Source organism: Myotis nattereri (assembly GCF_964212035.1).
Source record: "Myotis nattereri genome assembly, chromosome: 2".
Classification (NCBI taxonomy): Eukaryota; Metazoa; Chordata; class Mammalia; order Chiroptera; family Vespertilionidae; genus Myotis; species Myotis nattereri.
This window is the reverse complement of record NC_138076.1, coordinates 160,859,655-160,884,961: the sequence shown is the minus strand read 5'-3', so window position 1 is coordinate 160,884,961 and position 25,307 is coordinate 160,859,655. Positions and strand designations below refer to the sequence as shown.

Below are 25,307 nucleotides of genomic sequence, written 5' to 3'. Positions count from 1 at the left end.
ATTGATTCTCATCATTGATGTTTCTCCCTCTCTATCTCCCTCTCCTTTCCTCTCACTGAAATCAATTTAAAAAAAAAATAGGGCCAGATCTTAGAAAGACTTAAAAACAAGGTCAAGGAATTCAGAGCTTTATCTTGCGAATAAAAGAGAATGAAGATATTGTTTGCTTAGCTGTGACAGTTTAGAGACAAGAGAAAAATTGGTTCTTGGCCTTTTGGCTAAGATCAAGTGCAGAGACAAGAGTAAAAACTGAGTAATGAAAAAACTGAGAGGCTTCAGGGAGGGAGGGCTGAAACTTGAATGGGGCTTTGAAGAAATAATCAAAAACTGAGAAAAGGGAAGCAGAATGGATTCTAAACAGAAGCTCATTCTAAAACAAAATTTCAGACATGGTAATGTAGACGGAATGTTCAGGAGATGGTGACTAGACCAGTCCGGCTGGATCAGAGGGCTGGTGCAAAAGTAAATGAGGGGAGGATATTCATACCTGGAAATGCCAGTTAAGGGATGTAATGTCTGCTGCATGGCATGCATTCAATAAGGATCTGTCAAACAAATGAATCTTTTACCCAAAGCAGTGCTTTAGGACAATTAATCCCTGGCATGATGATGGGGAAATCAGCTAGGAAAAAAAAAAAAAAATCGCAATAATCCTGGCATAGGGACAGAAATGGCTGAACTTGTGAGAATGGAAAGGAAGAGTACATTATCAAAGAATCAACAACACTTGGTAATTCACTAATTGGGGAAAGGGTATAGATTAGGGCAGTGGTTCTCAACCTTGGCTGCACATTACAATCACCTGGGAATCTTTTTAAAATCCTGATTTCTGGGCCTCCTCCTCCGGATTTTAAAAATCAGAAATCGGGATTTTAAAAAGATTCCCAGGTGATTCTAATGTGCAACCAAGGTTGAGAACCACTGGGTTAGGGGTTAAAGTCAAAGATAATGCAAAACAGTTTGTTTTAGTTATCCTAATCTTGATAATTTAGCATAAGAAAATAGTTCCAACGGGAAAAAATAAATCACATAAAAATGGTATTACCTATAAATAGCTAAAAATTAAAACAAACTCCACATCCAGTTATACAGGAATGATTTATAATACACCCATTAAAAATGATTAAGCCCTGCCCTGGCCGGTTTGGCTCGGTGGCTAGAGTGTCAGCCTGCGGACCGAAGGGTCCCAGGTTCGATTCCGATCAAGGGCACATGCCTGGGTTGTGGGCTTGGTCCAACCTACAGGAGGCAGCCAATCAATGATTCCCTCTCATCATCGAAGTTTCTATCTCTCTCTTCCTCTCTGAAATCAATAAAAATATTTTTTTAAAAAATGATTAAGCCCTGGCCAGTGTAGCTCAGTTGGTTGGGCATCTTCTTGTGCACCAAAAGGTTGTCAGTTCGATTCCCAGTCAAGGTACAGGCCTGGGTTGTGGGTTCAGTCCCCGATAGGGGGAGTAAAGAAGGCAACCGATTGTTCTCTCTTACATCAATGCTTTTTTCTCTCTCTCTCTCCCCTTCTCCCTTCCTCTGTCTAAAGAATCAATAAAATTGTTTTTAAATGATTTTTAAAATTTAAATCATGTAATGTGATATAAAGCATAATTTTATATGTGTATATATATATATACACACACCATGATTTTATTTATAGCATACATATTTGTAAGTTTATTTATTTTAGCAAGAGGCATATTTGTACGTTTAGGAAAAAGTATGTAACATGAAAATTTATGTTGAGGTGATTAGATTATAAATACTTTTTCTTTTTTAAAATTCCATTATTGCCCTGGCCAGGTTGCTCAGTGGTTGGAGTGTCATCCTGTACACCAAAAGGTTGTGGGTTCAATTCCCAGTCAGAGTACATACCTACATTTTGGGTTCTATTCCCAGTCAGGGTGTGTATAGGAGGCAACCAATCAATGTTTCTTTCTCACATTGATGTTGACTCTCTCTCTTTCTCCTTTCCTCTCTCTAAAATTGATGAAATAGCCCTGACCAGCCTGCGGACTAAAGGGTCCCAGGTTTGATTCCGGTCAAGGGCATGTACCTTGGTTGCAGGCACATCCCCAGTAGGAGGTGTGCAGGAGGCAGCTGATTGATGCTTCTCTCTCATCAATGTTTCTAACTCTCTATCCCTCTCCCTTCCTCTCTGTAAAAAAATCAATAAAGTATATTAAAAAATAAAATAAAATTGATGAAACAGCCTTAGCTGGTTTTGCTCAGTGGCTAGAGCGGGTTCAATTCTGGTCAAGGGCACATGCCCAGATTGTGAGCTCGATCCCCAGTATGGAGTATGCAGGAAGCAGCCAAGCAATGATTCTCTTCATCATTGATGTTTCTATCTCTCTCTCACTCTCTGAAATCAATAAAAACATATTTAAAAAAATAATAATAAATAAATAAAAATTCCCATTATTGTTGTTATATTGTGGGTTTTAAAAATATCTTATTTTAGGTTTCAAACCTAAATGGCTTGGAGAGTGGGTACACAAAGGAGAGTGAAATTACTTTTGACCAGGTGAGTTTTAAGGTTATTTTAAGGACACAGCATTTGTTGTGTACGTTGGAAGATGAGCAAGATTTAGACAGGTGGAAGCATGGGGTGGGACTATGAGGAAAGGAGAAAAGGAAGTATTTCAGGCATAAGGGACAACATAAGCAAAGGAACAAATTGGACTAGTCACACTCCTACTTAAAATTCTTCCTGGATTCCTGTTGCCTCAGAGTATGTACATGGAAAATGGAACCACATACAAAGGCCTTTTTGATCCAGTTTCCAGCCTCTTAACACCCAATTATTCACACTTTCTGCTCCAGCCACTGAAATATTCACAAATCTTACCCTAAGGTGTCTCTATTCTCATGCTTTTTCTTCCTTTGGCTTGGAATAGACTTTCCTTGAATCATAAGTTAGTTAATTCCTATTGGTCTTTAAAGGTCAAGTTCAAATATAAACTACTCAATGTAGTCTTCCCTGATGTACCTACCCCAAGCCAGGTTAGAAGTAGCCCTTTGTGTACCTACAGTACCTGTTTTGGTCTTTATCATACTCTAATTTTTAACATAATTGTTTGCTTGAGAGCAGAAACTTTATCTTTGATCTTTAAAGCAAAGTACCTGCCCCACAGAATTAATTCAAATTAATGAATAAATAAAAATGCTTCATACTAGGGAACAGCAAGAATCCAGTATATTTTGAGCAAAAAGTATATGTAATGGGAAAAGAGACTTAGAGGTAATTTAGTCAGAAGATAAAAGGTATCCAATCTCCTCTTGACTTTGGACTTGAGCTTCAAATTGTAGGACACCGAAGGCCAATAAGGGAGTATAGATGATCTTCTCAAAGCAATGCTTTAAGATTAACCTGAAAATATGTAACATAAACTAAAGGTAGGAAAAAAATGAAAAATATAGTCGCAATGCAAGAAGACTTGATTTAGATACTTGTTTGGGTATTGAAAGGAAAATGGAAAAATAAATCATCATGAAGAGTAAGTTAACAGGATCTGAAGACTGCCAAGATTTGAATTAGAGAAAGGGAATAATTGAAACAGTGATACAGTGGAATTAATCTGGTGATTTTCACATGTATTCTTATTTTTCACAACATACTTGTGGGTAGATAGGGCATATGGTAATAACATTTATTCACACATGGATTTTAAATGTTTATTGAGCACTTAACTGTAATAAGACCTAGGGATACAACAACGAATAAAACAGGCAAGGGTCTAGCCTCCTTGTAGCATGAGTTCTAGTGAGGTAAAAAGGTAATAAAAACACAAATAAACTAATTACAATATCACTTTTGAATGTGGAAAATTTGGAGAATAAAAACCAGTGATAGAAAGTATAGAGAAGAAAACCTTGTGAAAATAACATTCGATTCTAGATAGGCAGTGTTTTACATGGAATTAAGGAAAAAGGAATAATAAGAAACATATATTTAAGTGCCCAGAGATGACAGTGGAAGCCTTAAGGCTAGTAAAGATAAAGCTAGGGATGATCTTGACTTATATGTAGACTCTAATGAACATAAATAAAACTGACAAACAAAACAGGTCCAGAGATATGGATGCATGGAACAGACTGGTGTATCTCAGAGGGGAGCAGGAAAGAGATTAACCAAAGAACTTATATACATACTAGAGGCCAGGTGGATGGATTCCTGAACATTGAAAGGAAATTAATTAGAAGAAATATTTTAGAGGCCAGGGAGGGACTGCAGGAGATTGGCTTCAGGGTGAGTCTGGCCCATCTTGCTCAGTGCCGATCAGGGCTGATCGGGCCAGCAGGGGAGGGACTATGGGAATTTGGCCGGCCGGGGAGGGACGGCGGGAGCGCTCCAGGGCATGTCCGGCTCATCTCGCCCAGTCCCAATCAGCCGGACCCCAGCAGCAAGCTAACCTACCAGTAGGAGTGTCTGCCCCCTGGTGGTCAGTGAGCATCATAGCGACTGGTCGAACGGTTGAACGAAAGGTCGGACACTTAGCATATTAAGCTTTTATTATATAGGATTATATAGGATATGCATAAGCAATGAACACAGACAATAGTGTGGTGAAGGCCTGGGGTGTGGCAGGGGCTGGAAGGAGGGGAGAAAAGGGAGGGAAAATTAGGGGACATCTATAATACTGTCAACAATAACATATAGATAGATAGGGCAGAAGCTTTATGAATGGCCACCTTAACTGGAAACCCTCAGAGATACACACAGCCTATTATCACAAAGAAGCACTTATTTTATGTTATATTGGTTTCATTCTCTGTTCTTAATGGTATCCAAAGATAAAGTCAAAAAGAAGGAAAAGGTTTTTACCCCTAGAAATAAAAACCAAAGGCAGATTATCAGGATTTTCCAGAAATTACAGATTAGAGACTGCTACTATAACAATTTTGTAAGCTTTGTTATTTCCTGACATTTGCTGTTTTGTAATCCTCAGACTGTTTCCTTAAACTGAAAGGGCCCAAAAGTTTTCAGTGATGGCAGGAAGACAGTGGAGAAAAAACACAGCAAGGAGTGGGAGAACTCCAAGGGGTTAGGTGGAAGTGACTGCTCAAGATGTGCTGAATCCCTAGGACCTGCTTCAAGTAAGAAAGGAGATTTGCGCCCTAACCGGTTTGGCTCAGTGGATAGAGCGTCAGCTTGTGGACTCAAGGGTCCCAGGTTCGATTCCGGTCAAGGGCATGTACCTTGGTTGCGGGCACATCCCCAGTAGGGAGTGTGCAGGAGGCAGCTGATCAATGTTTCTCTCTCATCAATGTTTCTAACTCTATCCTTCTCCCTTCCTCTCTGTAAAAAATCAATAAAATATATTAAAAAAAAAAAAAAGAAAGGAGATTTGGGTCACATATCTGAGCTTAAGGATGATCTCAGGGCCAACAATGATAAGACCCAGGTTTCTAAAACAGAAAAAATATACGAAGATCCAATTTGTTTTTTGTTTTTTATATATTTTATTGATTTTTTTACAGAGAGGAAGGGAGACGGATAGAGGGTTAGAAACATCGATGAGAGAGAAACATCGATCAGCTGCCTCCTGCACACCCCCCACTGGGAATGTGCCCGCAACCAAGGTACATGCCCTTGACCGGAATCGAACCTGGGACCCTTAAATCCGCAGGCCGATGCTCTATCCACTGAGCCAAACCAGTCAGGGCCAAAGATCCAATTTGGATGAATGACCTGGAAAAATGGTCATAATCATAATCCTCAAGGAAGAAAAGGTGTCAGCAACAAGAGAAAATGATTCTAGGAAAGAAGAACCAGGACAGTGCTATGCCATGGAGACCAAAAGAGTTTTAAGTAAGGGCAGGTGATTAACAGTATTAAATACTGAAGAGAGATTAAGGAAAGGATTTTGACAATTTAGAAATCTCTAGTTATTCCAAGAATATTGTCTCAGAAAAGCAAAGTGGTCAGAAGCCAGACTACAAATTAATTAAATGCAATCTATAATAATAAAAGCGTAATATGCTAATTAAACCAGACGTCCTTCCAGACAAAGCCACAGCGGGTGGGGACTGAGATAGAGGTGGCAGAGGCCCCTGGCCTCGGCGGCTACGGCAGGTGGGGACCAGGGCCAAGACCCTTGCATGAATTCGTGCATCAGGCCTCTAGTAAATTACTAAAAGCCTCCTAGGAGAAAAGCACTATACAAAATGCTACAGGGATTAAAACGGTCCCACTTTCACGAAATTTATAGTCTAAGTAAGGAGGGTGGGTAAGTTAGGCAAACAAATAATAAGAGAAAAATATGAATGTCTTAAGTATCCTAAGAGACACTGATACAGACTGATAAGAGATTTCAAGAGAATAAATTATTACACCCTGTTTCATGGTGGAAGGTGACACAAAATCATGAAAAAATGTTTACAATTGATTTTAGAGAGAGAAGGGAGGAAGAGAGGAAAAAAAGAGAGATCAATTTGTTGTTCCACTTACTGATGCATTCACTGGTTGATTTTTTTTTTTTTTTTAATTTCTTGTTGCCCTTGACCGGAATCGAACCTGGGACCCTTCAGTCCACGGGCCGATGCTCTATCCACTGAGCTAAACCGGTCAGGGCCACTGGTTGATTCTTATATGTGCCCTGACTGGAGATGGAACCCACAACCTTGGCATAAGGGGACACGCTTTAACCAACTGAGCTACAAGGCCAGGGCTAAGTCATGACAACCTTGACCCTGAAGACTAGGGTCAAATCAGTGGCTCATTATTTCTGCTGGCAGAGAAAAGGGAAAGGGCATTCTAAGAGAAATTACAACAAGCAAAATCATAGCAATGGAAAACTCACAGTATGTTAAGAAGAATTAGGAAAGAACATTTATAAATTAACTAGAGACCCGGTGCACGAATTCGTGCATGGGTGGGGTTCCTTGACCTGGACCCCCTGGGGGTCGGGGAGGGACTGCAGGAGAGCTCCAGTGTGTGTCTGGCCCTCTCACCCAGTCCTGATCAGCCGGACCCCAGCAGCAAGCTAACCTACTGGTCGGAGTGTCTGCCCCCTTGTAGTCAGTGCATGTCATAGCGGCTGGTCGAGTAGTCGCCCTATCAGCTGAACACTTAGCATATTACACTTTTATTACCTTAATATATAAAAACCCAGGGTCCATAACATCCAAAACGACCGAAGGCTCGACCAACTGGAAGTCAGTGCTGGGTTGCTGTGGTGACCCTGCACTGCCTGCCGCCGTTGCAGGCACCCCGACCCAGCACTGACTGCAGAGGCCCCTGGCCTTGGCGGCCGCAGCAGGTGGGAACCAGGGCCAAGACCAGGCCCTAAGAGAGGCCTGGAGAGAGAAGCAGGGTCTGATCTGTAGCCTCTGTGGCAGCTGTTGATCAGCACTTGCCTCTCTTTCTCTCCGGGCCTGGCCAATAGCCATGCCTCTCTCTCGGGCATCTGCTGGGGCTGCTGATCAGCCCCACCTCTCTGATCAGGCCTGTTGATAGGCCCAGAGACACTGACTGGCATAGGAACCAACCAATCAGAACCAAATCTGAGTGAAGTGCCAGCAGGGAAGGGCAGTTAGGAGTGATCAGGTAGGCAGGCAGAGGCAGTTAGGGGCAATCAGGGAGGCAGAGAGGTTAGGGGCAATCAGGCAGGCAGGCAGGTGAGCGGTTAGGAGCCAGCGGTCCCAGATTGTGAGAGGGATGTCCGACTGCTGGTCAGACATTCCCCAAGAGGTCCCCAGTTGGAGAGGGTGCAGGCTGGGCTGAGGGAACCCCCCACGCCTGTGCACAAATTTTGTGCACTGAGCCACTAGTATAGATAGGATAAGTAGCTACAAGAACTTCATCTACATTACCTTTTTAAATCTAGGCAATGGGCAGGTATTACCCTCTACAGCAGAGGAAACAAAGTTGTCAAGAGGTTAAATGATATGTCCAAGATCACAAAGGCATTGGGTACCTGCAATCTGAACTCAGTTCTGATGCCGAAGTTTACACATCTGCACACTACTATTGCATCTGTCTTATACTAGATAGCTCAGTTTCATTGGAGGGTATAGGCAGAAATGCAGTATGTGATGATACTATATTGAAAACTGGTTTGTGCTCATAGTAGTGAGTGTAAGAGTTAATGATCCATATAGAAATTTTATAGTCAATTCTAAATAAACTCAATAAAGGGTAGTTTTATAGTCAACCAACCTTTATTGAGTGCTTGCTTCATGCCAAGGACAGTACTCGTATGCATTATTTCATTTTCACAACTTTATAAATGATTATTCCAGTTTCACAGATTATGATAATTTAATAACTTGCTCAAAGTTACAAAGTCAAAATTCAAACCTAGGCTGTGGGTTCCAAAGTTCTTCAAAGAAGTAGGATTTTTAAAGATGAGAATACAAATACAGTCAAAGAAGTGGTGAAACCAGCATATTCATATATCATCAGTGATAAAAACCCGTTAGAAAACAATTTGGCTAACATAGCAAGAGAATATAAGATAATCCTACCATTTTTTCAGCATTTCCCAAAACTTTTGTTATATAAAACACTACTTCCATAAGACATTAACAAGGGTTACCTAAAAAAATTGTTAAACAAGTTTGGGGAATTCTGGGTTAAACATAGAAAAAATACTTGTTTTTTATCAGCAAGACTTAAGTGAGTTAATGTTCTCCCTCCCCTCCCCCGCCCAAATACAAGCAAAAGATTATTTAGAAAGTCAAAGGGGTAGATAAAACGAGCTGTGGAAGAAGTGAGAAATAAGTTACAGAGACAAATAAGTTACAGAAAGGCTCCCTTGGAGCTTAGGAGAAAGAAAGGCAAAGAAAACTCCCCTGGGAGAAGAGGGGGAAAGGTGCCCTCAGGCTTCAGTGAGAGAGAGAGAGGGAGGAGGAGAGGGAGAGTGGGGGGGGGGGGGGAAGAGAGAGAGAGAGAGAGAGAGAGAGAGAGAGAGAGAGAGAGAGAGTGAGGTGCCCGAGTTGATATGTTCTTATTCATGTGACTATCCAAGATGGGAATATGGTCTACAGTGTTTCTCAAATGTATTTGACCCAGGAATCTTATTATTATTTCAGTTATTTATTTTGTAGCACATTTCACAGGACTAGTAAGTGTTCTGAGGATCATATTTTGGGAAATACAGCCATTTGCTATGATCCCAGTTATGTTAAATATAGGTAAGCTATATGTGTGCATAGAAAGAAAAACTAAAATAAAACGTAACTGTAGTCATTTCTGGATTCTGAAATTACCAAACATGTGAGTGGCATATTTTATACAACCTTTTAAAATATTTTCCAAGTTTGCTATAATCAATAAGAATTAATTTTATAATTAATATACAATAAATAAATGCTTGTACCCTCCAACCCAATAATTCTATTTCTGGGAAATCTATCCTAAGAAAATAACCCTAAATGCAGACAAAATTTTATGCACAAAAATATTTATAGAGTTCTTATAATTAAAATTCTGAATGGTCCGGGGAAAGCTTCCTGTGTTGTTGAACTTGGCCAGCTGTGAGTGCAGCCTCGAACCAAGCAGCCCTACCCTGACCTAAAGTAAATTCCCAGGAGAAGTTTTTCTTGGGTCTTGAATTTGCAGCAACAGGTGTGAACATTCTAGCAGCAGTTTGATGATCATGTATGATACTGCAAACCAGACCAAAAAATATAAATAATAATAATTCTGGAAACAATCTAAAAGTCCAATAACAAAAGAAAGATAAAAAAGGGTATGTTTCCAAACAATAAAACATTCTGCCAGTACTATAAAAGATGTTTACAAAAGCCCTGACCGGTTTGGCTCAGTGGATAGAGCGTCGGCCTGCGAACTCAGGGGTCCCGGGTTCAATTCCAGTCGAGGGTATGTGCCTTGGTTGCGGGCGCCTCCCTGGTGGGGGGTGTGCAGGAGGCAGCTGGTCGGTGTTTCTCTCTCATCGATGTTTCTAACTCTCTATCCCTATCCCTTCCTCTCTGTAAAAAATCAATAAAATATATTTTAAAAATAAAAATAAATTTAAAAATATATTTCATTGATTTTTTACAGAGAGGAAGGGAGAGAGAGAGTTAGAAACATCGATGAGAGAGAAACATCGATCAGCTGCCTCCTGCACATCTCCTACTGGGGATATGCCCGCAACCCAGGTACATGCCCTTGACCAGAATAGAACCTGGGACCTTTCAGTCCGCAGGCCGACGCTCTATCCACTGAGCCAAACCGGTTTCGGCAAAATATATTTTTTAAAAAAGATGTTTACAAAGAGTTTCTAATATTAAGAAAAATATTTTTTTCATAATGTTAAATAAAAAGGCAAGATATAGCCCAGCCAGTGTGGCTCAGTGGTTGAGCATCAACCTATGACCCAGGAGGTCATGATTCGATTCCCAGTCAGGGCACATGCCCGGGTTGCGGGCTTGATCCCCAGTGTGGGTGTGCAGGAGGCAGCCAAACAATTATTCTCTCTCATTATTGATGTTTCTATCTCTCTCTCTCTCTCCCTGCCTTTCTGAAAGCAATAAAAATATATTTTAAAAAATACATTTAAAATAAAATAAAAGGCAAGATATAAAAATGTATATATCCTCTGATTCAAAAGTGTTTTTTAAAGGCACAGAAAAAATAAAGATCAGAAGGATATATGACAAATTTAATAGTGGACTCTTGGTGAATGAATTAAATTGAACAAAAATTACATAATTTAACTTGTACGTAAGGAGCAATAATCCGATAATAGTGTTTCAGGGAGTGTAACTGGAACAGGCAGACTAGCGATAAGACTACTACTGACTTCTGGTCAAGATGATGGCATAGGTAAAGATAGTACTCACCTCCTCCCACAGCCACATAAAAATTACAACTAATCTACAGAACAACCATCATTTAGAACTAACTGAAATCGAGCTAAATGGAAGTCCTACAACTAGGAAATTAAAAAAGAAGTCACATGGATACTGGTAGAAGGGGCAGAGACATGGAACAGGCTAGTCCCACACCACCAGTGACGGATAATCGGAAGGATATCTCAGCTGCAGAGGTCCCCCGGTGGAGTGAGGGGTCCCAGCCTCACACCAGGCCTCCCAGACCAGGATTCCAGTGCCAGGAACAGAAGTCACCATAACTTCTGGCTGTAAAAACCAGCAAGGATTGAGGCTCAGGGAGATGGAGATTACTAGAGTCCCAGGCAGTTCCTCTCAAAGGGCTTGTGCACATACTAACTCAGACTCACTCCCTCTGAGCTCCAGAGCTGGGACAGCAGCTTCACAGGCACCAGAAACTTATGGGGAGGAACTGAATTGTGTAGTATCAGACCAAGATCTGGGGGGCAGCTTTCTCCCAGATAGAAGTGCTGGCAGAGGCCATTATTTCTTTGATGAGCTCTCCCCACACAGAGCCAGCAGGAGGGCGTCAAATCTGAGAATCCATCAACCTGGCTCAAAGTTTGTCCCACCTTGATGATTCCTTGAGGCCCTGCCCCACCCAACTTTTGCGCCCATCCGAGCTGTTTCCGGTAGCTTTTCCATATGAATGGCCTGTCTTGGCTCATGCTTCAGATTTTCCCAAAATCTCTCAAATAAGCAGCATCTGGCCTCCATGAACCCTGTACCTCTTGTTAGGTGGCCCCAGGCCTGGCACTAGCAGCACCCAGCCTCAGCTCTTGACCTTGCCTGAACACCTCTAAGCCCAGCACAAGTAGCGGCAATCTGCAGATTGCTTTGTACTCATGCCAGGTGGCCCCAGGCAGAAAATAGACAGTCGCTGACCTTGGCCTACATGTGCTGGGAGGCCCCAGAGCCAGAGTACTGAATGGACAGCTTCAGACAACGTCAAAACACTACCCTCAACCATCTCCACAAGCAACACACTCAAGCAAGCACCAGAGCCCTGCTGAAGTAAATTGTGCTCTGTGGGGTGGGACCCTGCAAAGCTGATCTTCCATAGTGACTGGAAGTTGGTGGTCAATGGTCACAGCCAGTCCTTGCAGCTTGATCATCCTGAGGGTAAATATCTCCCGTTGACATGCCAATAGCAATTAAGGCTCAATTATAAGAGGAGGGTGTACACAGCCCACACATCAGGCACATCTTGAGTACCCAGCTTGGGTGATCAGGGAAGCTGTGCCACTGGGCCCTACAGAACACCTACTGCATTAGGCCACTCTACCAAGCCTGGGAGACATAGCAGCTCTACCTAATACATAGAAACAAACACAGGGAAGCTGCCAAAATGCAGAGACAAGGAAACATGTCCCAAATGAAAGAACACAAAACTCCAGAAAAAGAACTAAACAAAACGGAGACAGACAATCTACCAGATTCAGAGTTCAAAACACTGGTTATAAGGATGCTCCATGAATTTAGTGAGAACCTCAGCAGCATAAAAAAGGACCAGTCAGAAATGAAGAATACATTAACTTAAGGATAACTTACAGGAAATCAACAGTAGAGTAGATGAAGCCAAGAAAATCCACAATTTGGAATATAATGAAGCAAAAAAACACCCAATCAGAACAGCAAAAAGAAGAAAGAATTTAAAAAAAAATGAGGATAATGTAGAGCTTCTGGGACAATTTCACGGGTACCAACATTTCATATCATGGGGGTGCCAGAATAGAAGAGAGAGAGCAAGAAACTGAAAACCTATTTGAAAAAATGACAGAAAACTTCCCTAACTTGGTAAAGGAAATAGACATACAAGTAAGTCCAGGAAGTGCAGAGAGTCCCAAACAAGATAAACTCAAAGAGGCCCACACCAAGACACATCATAATGAAAATGCAAAAGTTTAAAGAGCCCTAGCCAGTTTGGCTCAGTGGACAGAGCATCAGCCTGCAGACTGAAGGGTCCTGGGTTCAATTCCAGTCAAGGGCACGTACCTCAGTTGCAGGCTCCTCTCCAGCCCACACCCTGGTCGGGGCTCATGCAGGAGGCAACCAATCGATGTGTTGATCTCACATCGATATTTCTCTCTGTCTTTCCCTCTTCCACTCTCTAAAAATCAATGGAAAAATATCATCAGATGAGGATTAAAAAAAAAAATAACAAAAGTTTAAAGACAAAAAGAGAATCTTGAGCCCTGACCGGTTTGGCTCAGTGGATAGAGCATCAGACTGCGGACTGAAGGGTCCCAGGTTCGATTCCAGTCAAGGGCATGTACCTTGGTTGCAGACACATCCCCAGTAGGAGATGTGCAGGAGGCAGCTGATCGATGTTTCTCTCTCATCGATGTTTCTAACTCTCTATTCCTCTCCCTTCCTTTCTGTAAAAAATCAATAAAATTTAAAAAATAGCATGTACTTGATATGATGTGATAAGAATGTGATTACCCTTTTTTTTAAAAAAAAAAAAAAAGAGAGAGAATCTTGAAAGCAGCAAGAGAAAAACAGTTCCTACAAAAGAGTTCCCCTAAGACTGTCAGCTAATTTCTCAACAGAAACTCTGCAGGCCAAAAGGGCTTGGCAAGAAATATTCGAAGTGATAAAAAGCAAGAACCTACAACCAAGGTTACTTTCATTTTAGGAACAAAAGACAGATAGAGCTTTCTAGACAAGGAAAAAGCTAAAGGCGTTATCACCATCAAACCAGTATTATATGAAATGTTTATGGGTCTTCTTTAAGAAAATTAAATAAATGATATGAAAAATAAAATGGCAAAATATATACATATTATATATAAACAATTGAATCTAAAAAACAAAACAACAGAACCAGACTCATAGATCACATAGAACATTTTGATGGTTGCCAGATGGAAGGTGGGTTGGGAGAATGGATGAAAAAGGTAAAGGGATTAAGAAGTACAAATTAGTTATTACAGAATAGGCACAGGAAATATAGTCAATATTTTAATAACTATATGGTGTCAGATAGATGCAAGATTTATTGAGATGATCATTTAGTAAGTTATATAATGTTAAATCACTTGATACTAATATGATAATGTATGTCAACTGTAATTAAAAATAAAAATAAAAAAGACTTCCCTGGCTTGTGTGGCTCAGTTAGTTGGATATCATCCTGTGTACCTGTGGGGTTAACTGGTTCAATTCCCAGTCAGGGCACATGCCTAGGTTGTGGGCAGGAGGCAGCCAATCGATTTTGTGCTCTGATCTCTCTCTCTCTCTTTCTCTCACCTTCTCCCTCTCCCTTCTTCTTTCTCTAAAAATCAACTAAAAAAAAAAGATTACTACTTAGGAGGTCATAGCACTATTTGCAGGATAAGGAAACTAGAATTTTATCAGGTACTTAGAATGACCGAAGTACTATGCTTGATACTTTGCATGTATAATTCTGTCTAATCCATATAATAATCCTTACACATAATTACAGAAGCATTTGTGGAACACTTTCTATGTGCCACACATGTACATTATTTAATTTTTTGAAAGTATATTTTTATTGATTTCAGAGAGGAAGGGAGAGGGAGAGATAGAAGCATCAATGATGAAAGAGAATCACTGATCAGCTACTTCCTACATACCCAACACTGGGGATTGAGCCCATAACCAGGCATATGCCCTGACTAGGAATCAAACTGTGACCTTCTGGTTTATAGGTCAACCACTGAGCCATGCCAACTGGGCTACATCATTTCATTTAAATTTTAATTCTCAATTAGTTCTGTGTTTAGGAGTTATTCCTATTTCACTGATAAGAAAACTGAGGCTTAGATTCCCAAGGCCAGACACCTAACAAGTACTGAAAATGGGATAGAGGCCCTAGCCCAGGGGTGGGCAAACGTTTTGACTCAAGGGCCACAGTGGGTTCTTTTTTTTTTTTTTTAATATATTTTATTGATTTTTTACAGAGAGGAAGGGAGAGAGATAGAGAGTTAGAAACATCGATGAGAGAGAAACATCGATCAGCTGCCTCCTGCACATCCCCCACTGGGGATATGCCCGCAACCCAGGTACATGCCCTTGACCAGAATCGAACCTGGGACCTTTCAGTCCACAGGCCGACGCTCTATCCACTGAGCCAAACCGGTTTCGGCAACACAGTGGGTTCTTAAACTGGACCGGAGGGCCGGAACAAAAGCATGGATGGAGTGTTTGTGTGAACTAATATAAATTCAAAGTAAACACCATTACATAATAGGGTACGGTCTTTTTTTTCAATAGTTTTATTCATTTCAAACAGGCCGGATCTGGCCCGCGGGCCGTAGTTTGCCCACGGCTGCCCTAGCCGATCTGGCTCAGTGATAGAGCTTAGGCCTGCTTACTGAAGGGTCCTGGGTTTGATTCTGGTCAAGGGCACGTACCTCAGTTGCAGGCTCGATCCCAGTCCTGGTAAGGGCTCACGTGGGAGGCAACCAATCAATGTGTCTCTCTCACATCGATGTTTCTCTCCCTCCCTTCCACCCTTTCTAAAAATCAATGGAAAAATATCCTTGGGTGAGGATTAACACACAAAAAGAAAAGAAAATTGGATAAGGGTAAGGCAGTGGGAATAGAAGATCAATAATTTGACAGCTGGTGCGGGGAAGGGATGAGGAGCAAGAGAGGTGTAAATGATACAAAACAATACCCCCAAAGCAGCAAAAACTCCTAGTGCTCTGATTTTGGTTTCTTATTATCATTCCCCAATAAAAGAAACAAGGACTCCTTAGAGAAATGGCTGGTTCTAGTACTGGAGTAGAAATATACAAGATGATCTTAAAGCATCCTAAAGCAGAAAATAAGGAAGAGCTAAAAAAAGAACAACAAACAAACCAAAAACCCACACTGGTGGGGTATACCAAAGGGACACAGGCCAACTAAAAGAGCGCCCAATGTTCAAAGCAGGAACATTTGAGCAATAAAATAAATAAAACATATTGTATTATGACCTGAAGTCCATAATGATAAGTAAATGATTGAATAAATATATGGGGGAGGAGAGACAAATCTCCTGTTCAGAAGAATTCCAAATAATGTATGTAAATAATCCTTCCTTAAGGAAGGGAGCATAACCCTCCACTTTTCAAGTGTAGGTGTTGATCCCAGACAAGAAAAAGCTGAAAGAGTTCATCACCACCAAACCAGTACTGGCCCTCCGGTCCAGTTTAAGAACCCACTGTGTTGCCGAAACCGGTTTGGCTCAGTGGATAGAGCGTCGGCCTGTGGACTGAAAGGTCCCAGGTTCGATTCCGGTCAAGGGCATGTACCTGGGTTGCGGGCATATCCCCAGTGGGGGATGTGCAGGAGGCAGCTGATCGATGTTTCTCTCTCATCGATGTTTCTAACTCTCTATCTCTCTCCCTTCCTCTCTGTAAAAAATCAATAAAATATATTAAAAAAAAAAAAAGTATCAAGAAGAAAGAAAAAGGGAAGAGGAGGGAGGAGGAAGGAGAAAGGAGAAGAAAAAAAAAAAACATGAATAAGAAAATATCATAAAGAGTATTGTAGGCCCTAGCCGACACTCTACCCACTGAGCCAAACTGGCCAGGGCTCATCATTGATGTTTCTATCTCTCCCTCCCTCTCCCTTCCTCTCTGAATCAATAAAAATATATACTTTTTAAAAAGAGTATTGTAGAATTGTATACCTGAAACCTGTGTAATTTTTATTAACCAACTAGAGGCCCGATGCACAAAATTCATGCAAGGGTAGGCCTTCCTTCCCCCGGCTTCATGGCCCCGCCCACCTTGGCCTGGAGCTGCCCGCCGCCACACCCCCCCAATTCCGCAGAGGCCCCAGATCGATCACCTTGCAGAGGGTGGCCTGGACCTCCCTCTGTGGGGCAATCGCAGAGCCCCCCAATTGATTGCCCCACTGGCCGTTGGCCTGGGCATCCCACTGCGGGGAGATCATGGGGCAATGGCGGGTCCCCCTGACCAATCACATCGCACCCGCCTTGGCTGGCCTGGCACCAGTGCGTGTCTTAACGTGGTCATCTGGATGGTCATTCTGCTGTTTGGCCATTTGTATATTACACTTTTATTATTATAGATGTCACTCCAATAAATTAAAAGAAAAGAGCCCTACCCGGTTTTGCTCAGTGGATAGAGCATCAACCTGCGAATTGAAGAGCCCAAGGTTCAATTCTGGTCAAGGGCACATGACCAGAATTGTATACCTGAAACCTGTATAATTTTTATTAATTTTTATTGTTGGCTAGGGCCTACAATACTCTTTATGATATTTTCTTAAGGATTGAGCCTGGATGTGGGCTCAATCCCCAGTAGGGGGCATGCAGGAAGCAGTCAATCAATGATTCTCTCTCATCATTGATGTTTCTAGCTCTCTCTCCCTCTCCCTTCCTCTCTGAAGTCAATAAAATATATTTTTTTAAAAAGAAAAGAGAATATTGTAAAGAAAAAATACACATTCTTGCTGACAAAGGCAAACAATAAAAGGAGTGGATCAACTAACACTAAAGCTAGTACAAAGGTTAAAAGGTAAAATAGTAAGATCACGTGTAATTACAACAATAAATTAAGGGATACACACAGACAAAAGTAAAAAATAATGACAAAAATATAAACATGGAGGGGGTAAAAATGGTAGTGATTTCAGAAATACATTCTAACTTAAGTGACCAACTTAAAACAGGGTGCTATAAGCATAGCGTAGTATATATGAAGCACATGATAACCACAAGCCAAAAATCTTCAAGAGATATACAAGAAATAAAGAGAAAGGAATCCACACACAACACTACAGAAGTTGTCAACATACAAGAGAGCAAGAGAATAAGAAAGGAACAAAGAAGAACTATAAAAACAATCTGAAGACAATTAATAAAATGGCAATAACTACATACTTATCAATAATTACTTACATGAAAAGGAGAAAAGAAATAATTACTTACATAGATTCAATGCTCCAATCAAAAGAGGAATGGATAGCCCTGGCCAGTGTCCTAAGTGGTTAGAGCATTGGCTCAAGCACCAAAGGGTCATGGGTCCAATTCCCAGTCAAAGGCAGGTAACTGGGATGCAGGTTCAATTCCCAGTGGTTGGGGCGCATTTTGGAGGCAACCAATCGATGTGTCTCTCTCACTCTCTCACATCGATCTCCCCCCCCCCCATTCTCTCTAAAAATCAATGGAAAAAATATCCTCGGATGAGGATTAACAAAACAAACAAACAAACAAAAAGGAATGAATAAAGTAGATGTGGTACACATATACAATGGAATATTACTTGGCCATAAAAAAGAATGAAATTTTACCATTTGTGACAACATGGATGTACCTAGAGCCGTGGTCGGCAAACTGCAGCTCACAAGCCACATGCGGCTCTTTGGCCCCTTGAGTGTGGCTCTTCCACAAAATACCACGTGCGGGCACGCACATACAGTGCGATTGAAACTTCGTGGCCCATGCGCAGAAATCGGTATTTTGTGGAAGAGCCATACTCAAGGGGCCGAAGAGCCGCATGTGGCTCGCGAGCCGCAGTTTGCCGACCACTGAAGAGTGTATTATTCTAAGTGAAATAAACCAGATAGAGAAAGACAAATACCATGATTTCACTTATATGTGGAATCTAAAATACAAAATGAACAACAAAACAGAAACAAATTCATAGATACAAAGAACAAACTAATGGTTGCCAAATGAGAGGGAAGTTGAGGGGGCTGGGTAAAAAAGGTGAAGGGATTAGGAAGAACAAATTGACAGTTAAACAACAGTCATGGGATGTAAAGTACAGCTTAGGAAATATAATCAATAAAATCGTAATTGTATATGGTGTCAGGTAGGTACAAGAATTATTGGGGGGTCACAGTGTAAGTTATAAAAATGTCTAGCCACTATGCTCTACACCTGAAACTAATATAATATTTAATGTCAACTGTCATTGAAAATTTTTTTAAAAAGTATGAACAGTGACTTTCTTCTAATGAATACAGTATGAAAAGGACAGGGAAAAAGAGTCACTTTTACAGTGGAAATACCTTACAAACAACCTTAGCCAGGTGGTCACGGTCAATATCAACAGTAAAAAATCATTGTGATACTATTTACCCTTGACATGATATGATGAAAATGTCACTTTACCTCAGTGGTTAATCCCCCCCAAAACACATAACTCCAGTCTAATCATGAGGAAAACATCAGACAAATTGCAATACAGGGGTATCCTACAAAATACCTGACCAGTACTCCTAAAAATGTCAAAGTCATCAAAAACAAGCAAAGTCTGAGAAACTGTTACAGCCAATAGGAGCTTAAGGAGACATGAGAACTAAATGTTATATGGTGCCCTGGATGGAATCCTGGAACAGAAAAAAGAAATTAGGTAAAAAGTAAGGAAATCGCCGGGACCGGTTTGGCTCAGTGGATAGAGCGTCGGCCTGCGGACTGAAGGGTCCCCGGTTCGATTCTGGTCAAGGGCATGTACCTTGGTTGCAGGCACATCCCCAGTGGGGAGTGTGCAGGAGGCAGCTGATCGATGTTTCTCTCTCATCGATGTTTCTAACTCTCTATCTCTCTCCTTTCCTCTCTGTAAAAAATCAATAAAATATACTAAAAAAAAAAAAAAGTAAGGAAATCTGAATAATGTATAGGCTTTAATAATAATGTGTCAATATTGGTTCATTAATTGCAATAATGGTACCATATTAATGTAAGACGTTAATAGCGGGAACTGAATGTAAGGTATATATAGAAATTGTCTATATCATCTTCTCAAATTTTCTATAAATCTAGGCCCTGGTCAGGTAGCTCAGTTGGTTGGAGCATTGGCCCAATGCACCAGGGTTGTAGGTTTGATCCCTGGCCAGGGCACATGCATGGAGCAGCCACTGGGTGCATGTATAAGCAGAACAACAAGTCAATGTTTCTCTCTCTCTCTGAAATCAATAAGTAAAAATTTTAGAAAATTGTTTTCTCTAAATCTAAAAATATTCTAAAAAATAAAGTCTATTTAAAATTTTAAGAAGAAAATAAAATTTTAAGGAGAGAAAGAGGGAGAGAATGCAAAAAAAGTTCATCTTTGGTTGGCTAATACAATGGTGCCTTTAACAGAAATAAGGAAAAAGAACTGATATTGATTTTGGTCAGATTGTATTTGAAGTATGACAGTATATCCATGAATGAAAGCTATTTACCAAACAATTATGAAAGGAAATTGGCAACTCAGGAGAGAGGTTGGTGCTAAAAGTAAAAAGTAAAAACTGTAAAGAGTTAAGGAAACTCTTAAGCAGTGAGGAAATGGAAACAGTATGTATAGAACTGACATTCAAGAAATCAAACTGTGGACAGGAAAGAAACAGAAATGATAGGCCTTGATTTTTCAATGAAATAGAAAGTGAGGTCATCTGCCACAAGAGGGAGAATTAAAAGGAAAGGTTATAGCCCTCACCAGTTTGACTCAGTGGATAGAGCGTTGGCCTGCGGACTGAAGGGTCCAGGTTTGATTCTAGTCAAGGGCACATGCCTGGGTTTCGGGCTTGATCCCCAGTGGGGGGCATGCAGGAGGCATCGATCAATGATTCTCTGTCATCATTGATGTTTCTCTCTCTCTCCCTCTCCCTTTCTCTCTGAAATCAATAAAAAAAATTATTTACATTTTTAAAATAAATAAATAAATGGAAGGTTACAGAGAGCCAGAAAAGGTTGGGGAAATGGCCATGGTAGACTGTAAGCAAACCAAGAAAGAAGAATTCGAGAGAAACTGTGATCTTGGCAGAAGTTAACATTAGGTTATATTATACTGGATCTGCTAGTTTCTGTGCTTTTTCTCTAGCTATATGCTGTGACCTGGAAGCAGAAGCCAAGAAAACAGTTGATGAGTATGACTCAAAATAACATAAGTGCTTGCTTAGTATAGATCAAAACAAATGAAGAAAGCAATGAGGATAGTACCAAAGTGCCTGGTCACAGAGGTCTAGCAAGGGCAGCATCAATGATAGTCATGAAGGTAGTGATAAGACTCAATGAAATTGGAAAGGTCAAGAACCAGAGAACCTAAGGAAGGCAAAACGCTGCTTCTGTGGGTGTGACGTAGTGAAAAAAGTGACTAGTAAGGAGGCAAAAATAAGTGATGGAGAGCACATGAAGGGGAAGCAGTATCATAGGTAAGGTCCAAGTTGTAGTGACTCTGATGTGTAGCTGGTTTGAAAATACAAAGGAAAGTCAACGGTCTCATGCTGAGGAACTATAAGATCAAAGTATCCAAAGGTGCTGGAGATACTGAGGATGAGAGCAAGAAACAGTGGAGAGAAAAAGAATGATGGCCCTGAAGTTTTAGAGAAAAAGCTATAATTGCATGGCAATACCTTCCATTGTTGGGGTCCAGCCCCAGCAGGTCCAGGGGTTCCCAAAGGTGTGGACGGAGTCAGCAAAGAAGGAATGACACGGAGACAACGTTCAGTTGATCAGCAGCCTAGCCAGGTTCTCTAGTCAGGGTCTCCAGCCAGGTTCTGTTCTTTATTCTCCTATTACATCTGTATTTATACCAGTTGATTTTAATCCTATCCATTCTATTCCAAAGGTTAGGGCGTTTGTTATCTCCATTCCAAGGTCACTACTCTATTGTTCTGTTAAACTACAAGGAAGTAACTGAAGGAGATTATCCTAAGTAAAGATTATGTAGCTTAAGTGTGATTGTTCGTAGTTAAAGTGATTAATTACCTGCCTGGCACTTAGTTAAGGGGTTTTATTCTCTTCCTTAATCCTGTTAGTCCTGTTAATCCCTAACTCCAGGGAAAAATCCTCACCTGGGGAAACAACCTTTCTCGGGGAGGTGGCCCTGTTTAAAACACATGGCGCTAAGAGGGGGAGCAAACATATGCCATATACGCCAGGTCCCTTAAAACATAAGCTGTGCAGATGTTTCTTCCCTGCAGCCACTGTGTCAAGCAGCAAGGGTGGACCGGCTTCCGGTATTCCATGAGTATTAGTGTGACAGTGGTAGATCAATGATCTGGAAGCAGTAAGAGAAAGCAAAGAAGCAATGTGATTCCTTCTCCTCTTCCACATGGTCACAGAGTTCAGAAAATAATCCTTGGTAGGAAGGTAGGGTGAGATGCAATATCTGGATTTTCATTAAATCAGTTTAAGAAAACAGGTAAGCCCTGGCAGGTGTGGCTCAGTTGGTTGAGCATCCTCCCACGCACCAAGAGGTCACTAATTTGATTCCGGGTCAGGGCACATGCCCAGGTTGTGGGCTCAATCCCAGTCAGGGTGGGTGAGGAAGGCAGCCGATTGATGTTTCTCTCTCACATCAATGTTTCTCTCTCCCCCCCTCCCCCAAGTCAATAAAAAAGTAACAACAATAACAAAAAACAGTTAAGAATAAAGAAGTGTACTGCAAATTGGAAGTTGAATAATATTTTCAAAGCACACATTAAAAGAAGCTAGTTGAAGAAGGACCTACTGAGCAGAGAGCAGGAAAGGTTGTACCCACCACTTTACAATGTGAGGTTGGGGAGAGGTAGCAGAGACCAGGGTTGTCATTAGATATCATAGGAGAGGTGGGGTGGGATATAGAGGACATGAAAAGTAGCAAAGCAAGAAGCATACATGGCACATTTTAAAACAGACCGTACGTACCACAGCACAGGCACAGCATCCCTTCTACAGGAGGCTCTACATACACACTGAAGGCTTCACAAAAGAGAAAACAGTAACACCTTGCCTTGCGCAGCATGTTATAAATTGCTTTCACATATACTATCTTATTTGATTGTCAATGACTAGATAGTCCTATGCACATTTTTCTAAAGATGAGGAAATTAGGATGGGACAAAACCACAATGAAAATCTTGATTTTCAGGTTTCAACACATAAAGCTCACACATGCAGCAGACACTTCAGCATTTCAATCAGCAAGACTGGGAATTCTCCAGCCAGAAGGAATAACTGGTTTCTATCAACTTGTCAGAGGGCTTGAGAGACCACTAGACGCGTTCCTGGTTTGCCTTCTTCCACCTTAGATCCCTCACCTCCTATCACTATCGACAGAGAAGGCAGAGGAGGGTGGGGCCATGGAGGAGAAAACTCGTGCTGAAAGTTCTATTAGGATCTTCATCCCTTCACGCCTCTGGACCAACAATAAAGATGAGGGAGAAAGTGGGAAAAGCGCTATAGAGCAATGAGAAGATCTACAGACACAGCTCCCAGAAAAAGAATTTAAATGTGGTTGGGGTAGCGCAGAAAGCAGGTACAGCTAAAAGATGGGGGAGGGGAAGAAAGGGAAGGTAGGAATTGGAGGGAACTAAGTGTTGGAACCCCCAAGGCTGGAGAACCCAAAAGAGAGATGCTGGAGCTTCGACTGCTAGAGAAAACCTTAAAGGCCCGTGAGGGCCTTGGAGTAGGGGCCAGCATTGAAGGACCCCAAGGTTTGGGTGACCGGAAGCAGAGACCCCTAAACTCGAGACCAGAAGGGGGCGCAGGTGGCACCCCGTAGGAATGAATGGGGAAGGCGGTCCGAAGGGCGGGGCAAAGGAGGGGCCCCGGGATGGGCGGGGCACAGACCCTTTTCCAAGTCCGAACCCCTACCCCGAGAGCCCGGAGAGAAACGGCTTCGCGCCTCCCGCACTCACCGCCGGTCTCGTCAGTTACATAGGGAGTCGCCATCTTGAGAGCGCAAACCACTTCCGGCGTGAGCGGGCTGGGGTCCCGCCCCCTCCCCACCGGAAGTGGAGTCCCGATCGTAGCCTGCCACCATTTTAGTCTTAAAGGGAGCGTACACAATTTCATGGACGAAGATGGGAGGAGGAGGAAGGGAGTAGAAGCTGAAGACGTTAGTAAAATGAAAACAATGGGCTCTTTTACTGTCACTGATACCATTATCGAGCGCCTGCTGCGTGGAAAGCAGTCCGCTGGGCGCCGAAAGAATGCTGAGGCACAGCCCTCCCCTCACAGGCACTCTTAGTCCGTACAGGACCTGCGAGGGAAAAGGGGGCAAGGCCCACCTGCACCCGAAAAGGGGGGGGCTGATAAATGAGGAAAAGAATATTCAGGCCCTGGTCTGCGCCCAGATCCCAGAACGGCTTGGGGACATGGAGCCGGTCGGGCACACTCCGGGAATGCACCGGGGCAGGCGCACTGGTGTTGCTGGGGGCGAATGGAAGACCCCTAATCCTCAGAAGATGGGCAGTCGAAATCGCGCGCCGATTGCTCTCGGCCGCCCGGCTCAACCCGCCGGACAGAGACCCGCCAGGCGAGGAGAGGCGGAGGGCGCTGCGGCCGGTCCCCGGTCGCGGCGACCTCAGGCAGCCCAGGCTCGGCCCGGCCTGCGGCGGCCCCCGGATCCGGGCGGCGAAGTGACGGACTTGCTCTGACCTTCGACCCCGGCCGCCGGCTCGGGCGGGGCCCGGGGTCAGAGGGCGGGGTGCAGCCACGGGGCGGGGCCAGGGTCAGAGGGCGGGGTGCAGCCACGGGGCGGGGCCCGCTCGTATTCGAATGAGCCTCCTCCCCGTCTCTGGGCGACGGGGATGGCGAGCGGGCCACTCGCCAGGAGTGCGGCCCGAGCGGCCACACCTTCTGCAGCCCCGCCCTGCCCCGCCCTGCCTAGTCTCTATGGGACCCCAAGGTTCTCCCTCCCCGGTTCTTTCCAGCAGCTCTGCTCCTTCAGGGCGAAATCCTGCTAAACTCGTTTCCCCTGCAGCCTGGGAGGGGCCGGCGGGTTCCTCTCCTCCGGTGTCACTGCCGCCCTCCCCCAACCCCGTGCTGTGTTTTCCTTCTCTACCCTGTGGTACCTTTTTCCAAATCCCTACACGGGCTCGCGTTCATTCCCACAGCAGCGCTGAAACCAGGGAGGGAGGAGGCGATGTTATTGACCACCTCCATCACCAAGTTCCCTGCCCCACTTAAAACACGCGCACACACACACACACACACACACACAAATGAGAGCAATGGCTAACTAGGAACGACTGAAGGCTTCGAAATGAAGCTTCAAACGTTTTGGGGTAACAGCTTGCCTGCCTGCCCTCCACCTCGCTGACTCTCAGCAGAAGCCCAACTCGGAAGGTCTCAAAAAGACTAGAAAAACGTGTTTGCGTCCCATGCACAGTTCCTGCGAGTGTTGTCACACGGCCATTGTCAACTCTGCTCTCTCACTACCTGTGCTGCAGGTGCCCGACCTGGCGTCCTGTCCTTAGTCTTGTTACTCCTTGGAGGAGAGAGTGTGGAGGCCCCTGAAAACTAGGGGGTGCATGGCCTCGGCTGCACCACCTGAGGAGTGCAGGTGCTCGCCTCCAGCTGCTCTGTGGAAGGTTCTGCAAGAGGGAATCCTGGATGGCCCCCGCTGACTACCCAGCCCTGGGCCCCCCGGTGCCCCCGACATCCTGCCTCAGCTCTGAGGTTGACAGGAAGTGAAACTTAGTGTCTGCCTGGCAGACCTGCCTGGGCCCCGGCCGGCCCGGATGTGGCCCCCCACCCTGAGGAGGAAGAGGGGAAAGAAGAGGCTGAGGAGAACAAG

At 43.1% G+C, this 25,307-nt stretch overlaps 1 protein-coding gene across 2 annotated transcripts in view; it reads right to left on the bottom strand.

The window, feature by feature from the left end:
- PYM1 (PYM homolog 1, exon junction complex associated factor) overlaps positions 1-23,480 on the bottom strand; it is a 28,529-nt gene extending 5,049 nt beyond the window's left edge. The window contains exon 1 of one of the 2 annotated variants that reach the window (XM_081115368.1): positions 23,425-23,480. In XM_081115368.1, the coding sequence (XP_080971494.1) occupies positions 23,425-23,458 (34 nt within the window). In that variant the 5' untranslated portion in view covers positions 23,459-23,480. Of the gene's footprint in view, positions 1-21,156; positions 21,928-23,424 lie in introns of those variants that run through there. The other variant, XM_081115369.1, reaches the window with a different exon arrangement.
- Positions 23,481-25,307: the final 1,827 nt, after the last annotated feature.